Source organism: Dufourea novaeangliae, unplaced genomic scaffold (assembly GCF_001272555.1).
Source record: "Dufourea novaeangliae isolate 0120121106 unplaced genomic scaffold, ASM127255v1 scaffold163, whole genome shotgun sequence".
Lineage (NCBI taxonomy): Eukaryota > Metazoa > Arthropoda > Insecta > Hymenoptera > Halictidae > Dufourea > Dufourea novaeangliae.
Genome location: NW_015374034.1, coordinates 265,969 through 279,105, shown reverse-complemented (window position 1 = coordinate 279,105; position 13,137 = coordinate 265,969). Strand labels below are relative to the sequence as shown.

The 13,137-nt window shown below is 42.9% G+C and overlaps 1 protein-coding gene across 2 annotated transcripts in view; it reads right to left on the bottom strand.

Moving 5' to 3' along the window:
• Window positions 1–7,689: 7,689 nt before the first annotated feature.
• Window positions 7,690–13,137, bottom strand: part of LOC107189503 (sex-lethal homolog) — a 13,047-nt gene continuing 7,599 nt past the window's right edge. For both annotated transcript variants that reach the window (XM_015578042.1, XM_015578043.1), the window contains exon 6: window positions 7,690–8,436. In XM_015578042.1, the coding sequence (XP_015433528.1) occupies window positions 8,141–8,436 (296 nt within the window). In that variant the 3' untranslated portion in view covers window positions 7,690–8,140. The remainder of the gene's footprint in view (window positions 8,437–13,137) is intronic.

Sequence of the window (13,137 nt, the reverse complement as noted above, 5' to 3'; positions counted from 1 at the left end):
TTAAACCTGAAATTGTATTCACTTTATCAACGATTCAGAAAAAAGCTGTCCATTTCATTTACAATATTACCCATAATTTGTGTGTTTGATCTATTTTGTACTGATAATACACTTAATTCTGAAAAAATCTGTCTGTTCTGATGCAACATGAAATATACCTACTTATTGTTCTCGGAAATTACTCTCTCAGTTAGAAAAACAATTCTTATTGTATATACAGGGTGCGGCATTTAAATGGGAACACCTTAATGTCTACGTTATTATTAGTATTATTAGTATTAGCCATTTGAGACAGTGGAACTTTATCCTCTGGAATTCTTTTATACGACTAATAATAACGTAGATATTTAGGTGTTCCATTTAAATGTCCCACGAAATATTTCTAAACAGAATTAGCGTACAATTTACAATGAATTTTGTGTACAAAATACAGTGGAGCAAATCTGTTCTTCATAAAGGAAATCAATGTCTGTCAGCATCCGTAGTCTACTTATCAGTTCTGAATAACACACGATGCGCGCACGTTATCTTAAACAGTGCTCTCTCAACAACCTCTCTGACAACCCAGTCGGCCAAACCTACAAAGCCAAATTTTGTCCAATGCCTGTTAAAGTTATGACTACAAGTTTGGTGCAAGATTTGCCATACACGACCAGCAACATATGCAACAAATTAGCTTGTGCAAACCTTGGTAATGTTGCAAGACTTTCTGCCAATTTGCTTCACCATTCTGTCAGCTGGCGTTGCCGGCAAAACCCAAATGAAATGCGGAAACAGATATGGCTGTGGTTTTCTAGACAACTTTTGTCATGATTTTCTGGCAATTTTCTTGCAACTTGTGCACAACTGGTTATCAGGGAATGTTTACGGAGTGTCAAAGGAGGCCCAGAGTTTAGATTTCAGATTTCTCGGGTCGAATATCCCCGTTCATGGCTCCATGTGGTGGAGAGCCCAGTCGTTCTCCACACACACATCTTATCCATCCGAGTGTGGGGTCCCCTCTTCATCAAGCGCGCACCACGTGTTTCTCTCTTTCTCTCGGAATCCTCCCTGCTCCCCCCTCGGGTTGCCCCGCGAATCAAGTTCAGTGTTGTTCAGTCGCCCTCGAGATCTCACAGGGGGTTGGTCGCGGAGATCCGTTTGCGTTTGATTTTTCGCGCGTTAAACGTGTGTCCAAATCTAAAAACCAAACAAGTGTAGTGTACGCTTCAACGTTACAATCCATCTGCATTTACGACTCTAAACAATATTTATCGTTATAATATAGATTATAACATATCTTCGACACGCACCGTATCTCCGTGGAAGCGGAATCGACGTTCCATGAGAGAAAAAAGGGGAAAACGCTACTTGGTTATCTGGTACAAAGCCGCACGATTTTCCTGGGTCTCGGTGAATATCGCGGCTGGGCGGAAACGAGCCGATCTATCGGGTAAAACGAATATCTGTAACGGTGGTGTACGCGCGCTATCTCATCAGAACCGACCGTCTGAAATCTCTTTCTGTCATGCTTGAAATTGAAAACTTAACTCGCTCCATAGAATACAATTCCAATTAACGCGATCCAAAGTGTATTTGGGTTTGGTCATTCTACCGCAGCTGTTGGACCGATTGCTTCGATTGTTGTCATTGAAACCCATGCCGGATACAGCAGCTGTCGCTGTATCATTAATTGCTACGCGAATTAACTTCCTGGACGGGTCAAGGCTCCTGAAAACTGTCGGACTTGAATTCGTTATAACTGTGTCTGACTAGTTTCGGATCTCATACTTCAATAATTCTTTATAAATGAGAATTTCATTCCGTGTAAAAAAACAGTATCAAATATACAGTAAATCCTTGAAGAGTGTTCGAAGGCTCCTTGACACTGACAATGATACGGTTTGGAATGCTGGAGCCAATGATATTTCTTTCAGCTGCACATGGCCATTAATTTATGAAATGTTCAGTGTTCAGGAACATTCGAACACTCATCGAGAATTTACTGTATTCTTATATTCTCAGACGATTGATTGAGGTACATAAATGCAAGGATTTATATTGGTGGCGGCGTGGCTCGTAGAATGAAACGCACCCGTTGAAAAAGTGACCCCAATATCGCGTGCGTACAAGCGCGGCGTGCATCGACGCTAGCTCGTTGATCCAAGCGACGAAAAATCAACTGCAGCGTGTGACTCATCGGTGGGTCACACATAACACAATATAACATTAAGTGGGAGAGATTCTCTAGCCGGCGGTGGCGAGGAGAGTCTTCAAAGCGTTTTGGCGACCGCATGGCTGCAAGACTCGGTTAACCCCTTGCCTTATAACATCGAGTCAGACCTCGTGCTGACGATATCAAAATGGATTCAACAAACAGAAATATTATTCACCATCTTTCAGTCAATGTGAAATACTAGTTTGCTGATATTAATATTTAACTTTTAGAGTAAATGGACAATTGCGATAAGTAGACGAATTCTTTTTGTTTCTGGGGAATTATTAATGATGAAGTCATTCTGGAAACTGCGGACATCAAGAAAATCATAGGGGAAGGGGTTAACTTGTACAAAAAAATCCCGAATGATCCTATTTGGCTTGTTTTTCCACTGCGTCGATCGAGATATCGTAAGTCACAGTTCTGTCTTCCGTCGCCACGGTTTTCTTTCCCCGTCGCGATATTCATTTATTCGTTGCGAACTTTCAAGCAGCTGGAGACTGTTATCGGAGATCTAGAAAGACAGACCAGGTGGGTCCTGTGTCCGAGGTCACTGAATAAATTTCAGGAACGCGTTGTGTAACATGAATGATGTTGATCATCGCGATCTATTCTTGTCTCCCTGGCGAGAAAGACAGTCCTCTGTGATGATTCATGTACTATGGGCATTAGAACCAATCGATCTCCTTAAAATTAATATCTACTCCACGCTGAGACGCTTCCGGAATCTATCTCCTGTGTGGTTATTGAAATCCTGTATGTCTTCTTCTTTCCGCATATTCTGAAGACTGTAGTCACGATGCAGGAATAAGTTTAACAGAAAAGAAACAAGTAATTTGCAAACTCTTCCCCGTTCTTCTGATAGTCAACATCCGCCAACTACTTCTTCCGATATGTCTACTTCTTATTACTAAAAAACAAAGTGAATAGTTTGAAAATCTTGCATATAGTATAACGAATCTTAATAAGTTGAGTAGGACGAAGCTTCTCGACACACAAAATACCGTGAAACTCGAAGACATCCTCGTTCACCATGCGTGCAGCAGATGTTCGCGCGCGTTTCACTTGACGTCAGGCTGCATTTCTAAAGGGGCCTCGAACGGCAGCTTTCCACACGCAAGCCCCAGAGGGGGATTCGGGCCAAGAAAGAGGGGAGGAAAAACACTTGGGGCCCGGTGGAGGGATGAAGACGATCCCGTCTAACGAATCGGAAAGATTCTCTACATCACTTCCTCTCTTAAATACTTCCTCATCGCGAATGGTGTAATAAAAACTGTACGGATCCTAAAAATTGCAGATGAAGTATCATCACATTCAGGAGTTTCTAATAAAAGGATGGAAGTAGGTCTCCTTTAAAGGTCTCTGTATGTCTGTCCAGGAATTCTCAGAGAAAGAAGTGCCTTAAAGAGTTTCTTCAGATTGCTCCAACGAAAACTGTACTAACCCTAAAAATTCCAGGTTAATTATGTGTAGTAATGTGATACATTCAGGAGTTTCGATAAAAGGATGGAAGTAGGACTTTGGTGTGTACCTTTGGGGGTCTCTGTGTGTGTCCAAGAATTCTCGGAGAAGGAGAAGATCTCTCTATCTCTGGACCGTGATTCTTAAAGCCAAATTTATAAAGGTGATATCTCGGTCGGTGCACCAGCAGCAGCAGCTATCCGCCCCTTCCTGTTTCCTCTCTTCGCGAGGCTCGCCCGGCTAATCTCTAGACCGCAGAGAGTTTCCTGTGGGTGGAGAACCGAGGCTGTTATATAAAGTTTCTGAACGAAGCTCAAGAATCGTCAAACGGAAAACGTTTCTTGTCCCAGCCACACCGTGTGTCCCTTGTCGTGGTGATGGTGTGTGTGCATAACCATGCCCCCCTGTTTGGAGGACTGGACGACAATGTTGCAGCAGCAGTTACAGCGAAGACCATTTTGGAAGACGGGAGGGCTAGTAGAAACTTTCAATCTGGCTACGTTGCGGCTCATCATCGGGCAACTTTGCTTTCTTTGCAACGCAAGCTGCCTTTTGAAGGGCAATACCGTAACCGGAGCAAAGACATCGCTGGACCTAACGACTGTATTACACTTCTTTTTCATCTGTTCTGTACACAAGGGTAAGTCGTGCCTCGGTGCGACTGCAATAAATCCGTTTACACGCAAATTTGATCTTTAAACACATTTTCTTAACCTCTACCCCTGAATCTATCTCGACTGACTCGACACGCTTGCTGTCTTACTGAGTCCTTTTGTGTTCCAACGAATTTAGAGATCGCGTGAACTGCTATTTTAAAACTCATTTTTACAGTCAATAAGTTTTTCTTCTTAAAGATAAAGAATCACGATCATTGTGATAAATCACTACTGGTGATTTTTCACACCATCCCTACCCTATACACTCTAAAAATCTTTACAGAAAATGTAAAATAGATTTTTACAAGTTCCTCAATAAGACAGCGAACGTGTGCGTGCGTTCACGCATCGGCGAAAAGGGCAAAACGCGCGACTCGGTTTGCAGATATTTATTTTTCGTCTTAAACAATTAGACCCTTAGAACTAGAATTATCTCTCGAGAGGCGGGGTACCGTACGAAGAATGTCGTTAACGAAGAAGAAGAAGAAGAAGAAGAAGAAATAAAGTTGAAAGGAGAATTAATACAGGCGCAGGTTTTCGTACCCGAACGGACACCTGGTTATCATTCCTCCGGACAATTAAACGACGACTCGCGATTCAATTTGATAAAAAGGAAACGCCGCGGCGTGCTTACAGCTCCGCGATACAATTATTTATATATATATATAATTCCATAGAGTACGGATGTTTATATGCAAACCAAGCCCTGAGAATCTCAGAATCACAGGGTGAAAATACGAAATTGAACGTCTCCCCTTGAATCAACGGAGTGTGTACGAATATTATGCTTTGCTTGCAATGTTCGAATTCGAATTACTTTTCTTTTTCAACCAGTTGAACAATAAACATCCGCAGTCTAACGAGATGTACACACGACACGTATACACGTTTAATATATAATATAATAAGGCAATTTCGATATCTGGTTTTTGTTTTCTTCCCTTTTTAAAAAGTACCATAAACACGACTCACGAATCGGACAACACGCGAGAGTGGTGTTTCGCGCGCGCGTTAAAATTTATCCCCCTATAAAAAGTCAGTCTCATTTTTCTTCTACGACGTACCGCGATGTAATAGCATGTTTCCGTTATTTTTTTCTTCTTGCAGTCTATGTACACATATTACACGGCGGTTTCGACACATCCGACGGTCCGTTAATAAAAAGCTCCGTTCCGGTTCTTTTTTAAGTACACTAATATTATAATAATCGTTTAAAATGCTAAGCAGTTAAAAAAGTTACCACGTGAATTCTAGTTGGTAAGAAATTTCCGTCTATTTTTATTTTTTCGTGTCTCTTTTGGAATTTATCTTTTTCTCTTGGACCATCGGTGCCCCAACGCCGTGTATTGGGGAACGCGGTCTCCTTGCACGCTGACTCCGATAAAATTCTTTCTCTCCGTCTTTTACATACATGCATACATACATACATACATACATACATACATACATACATACATACATACACACACAAACATACTCACACACACACACTCTCTCTCTCTCTCTCTTAACATTAAACATTCGATAAAGTTTCAAGTTAGAACCATTAAAAAGGAAATGTACAACAACGCGTAGAACTCTCAGCTTCCGCCGGTCAACGTGCCCCCCTTTCCCACCCCCTACCCAATTAAGAACCCCCGAAACTCTCAGGAAACACGAACTTCCAAGGCTCCTGGTGTCTTCTCGAGCGATCGTGAAGAGGTTTGAAACAGTGTCGCGACAGAGTTCGAACTGAGAACTGCCCAGTGACGTTCACAAGTACCAAACAGGACACTCGTACATATTTCGTACACATTCCTCTATAAAGAACACGTTAAGTTTCATACAAAATTTTCTATTCCCCGGCAATTGTTATTACGTGGCATTAATATCCTCTAAACAATATCTTTGCTTCGGGTGCTCAATAATTTTCCCTAATACCTTAATGGAATTTACTTTCACAAGTGTTCTGGATGCCTCGCGTGGTAATTGTCCCGAATACAGTAATGTCTTAAAGAGTGCGACGTACTCGGTTCCATTTCGGAGCATAAATTTGCTTTTTCTGCCTAAAGCCGAGCCTCTACTTTGTTTTAATTAACGAATAACGCCGTTGCTGGTGTCGCATTCATCGAGGGATCACTGTACCTCAGTTGCATTTCCTTTTATAAGTGTCCTGAGCATTTATAAACGTTAGTGGCGCCCCATTAAAGCGCACACGCTATCTCTAAAAAAAGAGCAGACAGATTTTTCAAGGGACCATCGTTCCCAGAATATGTCGCGCGGCGGACAGAATTGATTTCGCGGGGTAGTTCCGGTCACCGAGGCGGGGGCCCGGCGCTATATTCGACCTAACAACAGGTGGCCATGTTCTCGGTGACCCGCAGAACATTTTTGTACCTTCGTCATTATTAATCGACGAGCATTATTAATATGGTCGGCGGAATCGCGAGCGCTACGAAGTAGTTTCACGCGCAAATTGGAACGGCGGTGTTAAAGCTAGACAAGGGAGTCGAACGTGTTAACGATTAAAAAAAGCGACGTGGAGACGCGCAACGATGGGCTCTCGAGAGACGGCGCTTCGAATCGCCCCCTGAGAATTTAATACAGACTGTGTGTGTGTGTGTGTGTGTGTGTGTATGTATGTGTCTTCCACTACAGTAGACTCGCGTTAAACTAGCGGTAGAACCAGCTCACACGCATTACTCACAAACGTGCGCACAACCAACTATCGGTCGCCATCTGTAAACAAAGTTCTGGTCCAATTGGTGGATTGGCCGAACTGCCACGAGATCCTGTGTGCCCATTGGCTCACGTTAAAGTAGCGTTTCCAGGAAAAACCCGCCTAGAGAGCCCCGAACCGGTACTTTAACGCGAGTTTACTGTACACTGTATTGCGCTGAAAGTCTTGAAGTATATTCTAGTGAAAGAGTGACATCGACAGTGTGAGAGAAGAATGACTGAACCACATAGATAAAGAAGTACAATAACTTACGGGTGAAGAGACAATCGTAGTCGGTGAGACTATATATAACTATTGCCTGTTACTTCCTAATGAGTTTCAAGACTTTCAGGCTACCCAGATACGTATATACAGGGTGAGTAAATAAGAACTGCTATTGAAAATAACTCATTACCTATTGGTTGTATCAAAAAAACGTTTTCTGCTACAATCAATAGGTAACGACTTGTTACAGATAACAGTTCCTATCGACTCATCCTGTACATATTGGCCAGAAAGAATCTTGAAAGCCCCAGAGATTACATTTCCAGCGCGTCAATGTTACAAAAACCAAGAACTTTCAAGATCCTCCCCGGAGGGGCCCGCCTTGAATACAATATCCGAAGCGCTCTAATAAAAAAGACACATGCATCTAAAGGAGGGAATCTGCCCATCGCTGGACGTACAATACTAGGTGTTGCGAGCTTTGGTACAGGCACGTAGAAACATTAAATACTATTATACGCGCAGAATAATTTACACTCGGTTGTCAGTCAGTACGCCGTCGTTCGTAAAGCTGTACACGCCGAGCCGGTCGTTCTCGACGACTCTACTCCTCCTCGGGCCGCTGTCGTCGTCGTAGTCCATCATCATCATCCTTCCCTCCGGGGGTTGCTTGAGACGATCCTTCTCGGTATGTTTAGTGTGTTCTTTTTTTTTCTGTGATCCTAGATCACACAGGGGCTCCGTATGCATAACGTCGCCTCACGATCGCTCGCTCGCTCGCACGGGGGGCGACAGCGATTACGAACGACGACAGTCGTCGCCGGTTTTTTGTCTCCGTTCAGACGAAGAAAGGTACGTGGCCGATGATGGTGTCTTGGTGGCTGCTGGCTGCTCGACGCTAGGTCACCAGAAATGCGACTGCACGTAACCGCCCCCCATCCCTATCGGGTTGAAACGATGCGGGTGTATCTTCTCCATCCTCATGGCACCGGGACCACCGCTGCCGCCGAGAAATCCGCCGTGGGGACCACCTCCGCGGGGTCCGAATCCACCTGCTCTACCGAGCATACCTGGACCACCGCCGCCGCCGCCGCCGCCGCTGCCGATTCCCATTCCGCCCATTCCAGGTGGACCGCCGCTGATCCCTCGTCCTCTTCCTCCTCCGCCGCCGACGCCACCTCCGCCGCCCCCTCCACCACCTGAAAAACTCCAGGAATGTTAGCAAATGATCGTTTCTTACGATTGTTAAGGAGAGAAGATAGGCACAGCTGAGAAATAGGTGGACAGGTGGTGCGTTGAATAAAATGGACAGACGGCTTTTCAGTTTCTAGTTGTTTTAATCAAATTTAACGAGAGCGACTACACAGCATCATCACGCGGACCCGTGTGACCGGTAGCAACGAGGATTAGAAAGGTTTTGTGTGTGTGTGTGTGTGTGTGTGTGTGTGTGTGTGTGAAGCTTCGTCGCGGATGAACTCAGCGGAACGGAATTTCTCGATTTTCTTCGCTTTGAATGTGTAACATTCGGAACTGGGATTTCTTTTTGACATTGAACGTGTAGCATTCGGAACTGGAATTTTGTTTCGGTTTTTTTTTGACATTGAACGTGTAGCGTTTGGGGGAACGGGACTTGTGTTTTTCGACTGATTTCGAAATTATTCGTGTATCTGTGTAGTATACTGTGAAGTGAATGAAAGCAATTTAGAAATACAGTAATGTCTCGATGAGTGCGGCGTACTCGAGTCCACTTCGAAGCATTCGTGACAAGGCAGAAAGGTTTTCAAGCTCCTCCTAAAATTGTTTACTCTGTTTTGATTGATTCCACAGGGGGACTCTCCCAGTGGTGGGAATAATGCTCGTGGCGCATCCATCGAGAGATCAGTGTAGTCTGGACGATGGAATACGAAACAGAATTCCGTTTATTGGAATTTGTAAATTCGAATCTCCCATTCCGTTACGAGCTCGTCCGTGGCGCTAAGTATCCTCTATCTATGTTGGAAGGTTAAAAGAACGAGTTGTCGGAACACGCTGGTTACTCTCTCTCTCTCTCTCTCTCTCTCTCTCTCTGGTCTCGGACTGCGTTTTGTCCTGATGATTTTCTGCGGTTCGCGAGGAGCATTTAACGGATCTGTCCTTCGACCCATTTTCGCGCGGGAATTTGTAGAGACAACGTAAAAGCTGGTACCCACGAGTTGACTGAGGATATTGAAGTTCGATAAATGTTAGTATCGATTTTCTTCTTATTTTATATGACAGCTGGCGGAACTACTTCGATGCAGTAAAGAACCACATCTGTATATGTTCATAATCACGTGAAAAAAAAAATCCGCAGTCCCCTCGTGGAGAAACGTTTCAGTTTGTTTTTTGTGTTCGGTTTGCTGGTGTGAGGAAACATCCAGATTCCTGATTTTTTTTTAAAAGAAAAAACAAGTGGACAGAATATGTTAGGTTGATGAGTGTCTTCTGAAAAATCATCAGTACAAAAGGGCGACTGTGTTCTCGGGTGATTTGTGTTCAAAAAGTGTTCAACGCGTATTCTCGGATGCAAACGTTCTTTCGCACGAAAACTCGCGTGTTTTTAATCTACCGTATATCATAGTCGTATTCTTCTAATAATATCGATGTAACAGTGTTCTGTGTATGCGCGTGGCGGTCTAGTGCGTGTGCATGTATACATCTCTTTACAACTATACGAGATAGCCAGGAAGGCGGGGAATAACCACTCCTGGGCGTCTAGATCGCCTGGGAAATCCAGATGATCCAGGAATCCAAAGAAATAGAGATCTAGATGATCCAGAGACATAGGTAATTCAGACAGTTTAATAATCTAGGATGATCTACGATCTAAGGAAGTGCCAAGACCTGATGTATAATAATCTAGGATGGTCTATAATGATTTAGGATCGAAGGAACTCCCAAGGAGACCTAATCTATAATAATCTAGGATCTAAGGAACTCCCAAGATCTGATCTACAATGATCTAGGATCCAGGAAACGTGGAAAGCTAAGCATCCTATAAATCCAAAGATCTTGAGATCTAGATGAACGAAAGACACGGATAATTGCGAGATGGTTACCGATCTAATGATCTAGGAAGACTTGAAAGCAGCTGAACGGCCCAGGGATCCAGAGATCCAGGTGTCAACATGGTCGAAGATTCCACGACTTCCGGGCTCACTCCACTTATCGCGAGTGCGTCGTGGCTCGCGTAACCGGGTATAGATCTCACTACCTTGGTGGATCGATTTACAATAAAACGTGGATCGTAGAATCTTTCGTTTCATTCTTTTTTGCTCTTCCTAATAAATGTACACTGACTTCTTTTGCATTAATTCTCCGAAGAGAAGAGACGAAGTCACGATGAATGTATTATTGGGAATGTCGCGGGCATTATTTTACGAGCGGGACTTTCAAGCGTCACTCTTTCTTCAAGATCCTTGCGGTCTCAATCACGTCGTCGTCGCCCTCGAACCTTCGATGCTACCACTCTGACATCGAGAGAAACAGCGAGAGAGGAAGAGAAAGTGGGAGAAAGACAGATCGAGGAACAAGAGAACTCGCCGCAAGTTTTCTCTTCCCCCCGTTCGATTCGCACCGATGTTTTACTTCTGGTTAGATTGTGTTATTTTTTTGTTCTCTTTATTATCATTATTATTCTCGTATGTTTTTTTTTTTGTTTGTTCGTTCTCTCGTGTACGTTTTTGTATTCCTTATCCGTATCACAGCCATCGGTTAGCACTACTGGACTTCGGGATTTAACCATTTCGCAACGATCTTTCGATCCGTTAAACTTTAACGGTTTCTCTGTTACTACTTAACACGTTAAAATTAGAATTCTTCGGGGCTTATTTACAATATGCGTGGTGATTCTAAACTTCGCTCTGAGCGACACTCGCGTCGTTCTCCCTCCCGTTCAACGAAAACGAGAAAACCTTCCATTCGTGTTTGTAACAAATATATAAATTGTGCTTTTTCTTTTCTTATGATCGAATTACAATATTCGTATGTTTTACTTTGGTTTCCCTTGGATAAGTGTGAATTGTAATTACCAAGAAAACGGTATCGTATTATTTTCTATATTTCCCACGAGAAGAACGCCACGAGTTTCGCCTCGTAACCTCGAATACAATAATATATTCTGCAGGAATTATTTCGAAAGACCTTAATTACTGATTAAGTCGTCTAAACTTAAGTACTAATTAAATTCTCAAGTACTCTCAATAAATATTATTAAATATCCCCCAGCCTCGTTCTTTTTGTCATCCCTTATCCTACCGCGTATTTTTCCTCCATTTTCTACCTTTTCGAATGGAACCACCACTCTTTTGTTAGGAAGAACTTCACACCACTACTAACAGACAGACGCGCGCGTGAGTGGCTCAAATACCAGCGCATTCGCAATATTAAATTCCTAAAGAAGTTTCCAAATTATTTTTACTTTTCTTTCGAACGGGGATGTACGGACAATTTTTGTTTTCTCAATTTTATGATATATACCATATATTAACACTAATTTTAATCAATTAGAGTCAGCCCACTAATATAAACGAAAGAAAAATCCGCGAATTTTTAAAAGGGGGCCCCTCGGAGATTCGAACCCTAGTCGTTTCCGTAGTAGTCGAGGACTCTACGCGCTCCGCCACCGAGACCTCGACAACTCTGGCACAATTCCCTTCTATTTATATCACTTTGCCGTTTATTACCGGACACAATACATGACAAAACGTTGAAATCAAATAATAATAAAGTGTAATAAAAACACAAAATGTACATCCCCATTCTCGATCGTATAAAGCACCCGGAACAATTATATCAACAGACAATTGAGGTGGACGCCGTACATCCCAGTGTGTGTGTGTGTGTGTGTGTGTGTATGTGAGTGTATTCACTTCGCAAGGTCCGACTGGACATGGTGATCGAACTACCGAAATACAATAGTTATTTATTTATATATATATATATATATGTATATATATACGCGCGCAATAGTCGCGAAAAATCGATCAAAAAAAAGGAACGATTGTCAGGGTCGTGGGAGATACGTTCTCTCTATCTAAACTCGGGATCCAACCTCTATCCGAGGGGACGCTTCTCGATCGACTCGCGTGAATGTATACATGTTACATGTTTTAAGATTAAAAGGACGAAAGTTAGTATAACAGCGAAGATCATCATCGTCAACAATTATCTTGAAGGGGAATCCGATAATATACATATATATATATCATCGTTTCGTGGCCCTCGAACGCTTCTCTTCAGCTTCTCCCGTTTTCTCAGTCGTTCGGGCCCCATTTGAAGCTTCAAGGTCGACGGAACTGGATCGTGGATGATTCATCCCGAACCAACGACTGCTAGTAACAGTCTTCTGTAAATATACTTTCGCCTAGCTACGGTTCGCCCGACAGCGTGGCATCGACGAACTTGACTATCACGGCGGTGTACGACAGTCCGTAAAAATTGTGCAACGTTTCTCGAACACTACTTAAAATCGCTGTAAAACCGTGGAAGGGGACATCTTATCGTCTATCTAAACAGAACCTCTCGCGTGTGTGTCCACAGGATCAGTCTGAACACATCCGAGGATTTTCTTTTCATTATGGTGGTTCGACGCATGGACTCGGAGTAGTAAACTATAGTTGCTTCCACTTCGAGCAAATAAACGCAATTGAGCTTTATCGTTATGAATATGAAAAACTGGTGTAGTAGTCCAGTTGGTGTTCTTTGATTCCGGGGCGATGCGCTGAACCACTTGTCTTCACCCTTTTTATACGGCAAAAGGGGATTTCGTTTACAATCGTTGAGCAAATTGTGTGTCATCGTTCTTGAATTACAGACAGAATATATATGTATATATGTGTATATATATATATATATATATATATATATATATATATATATAT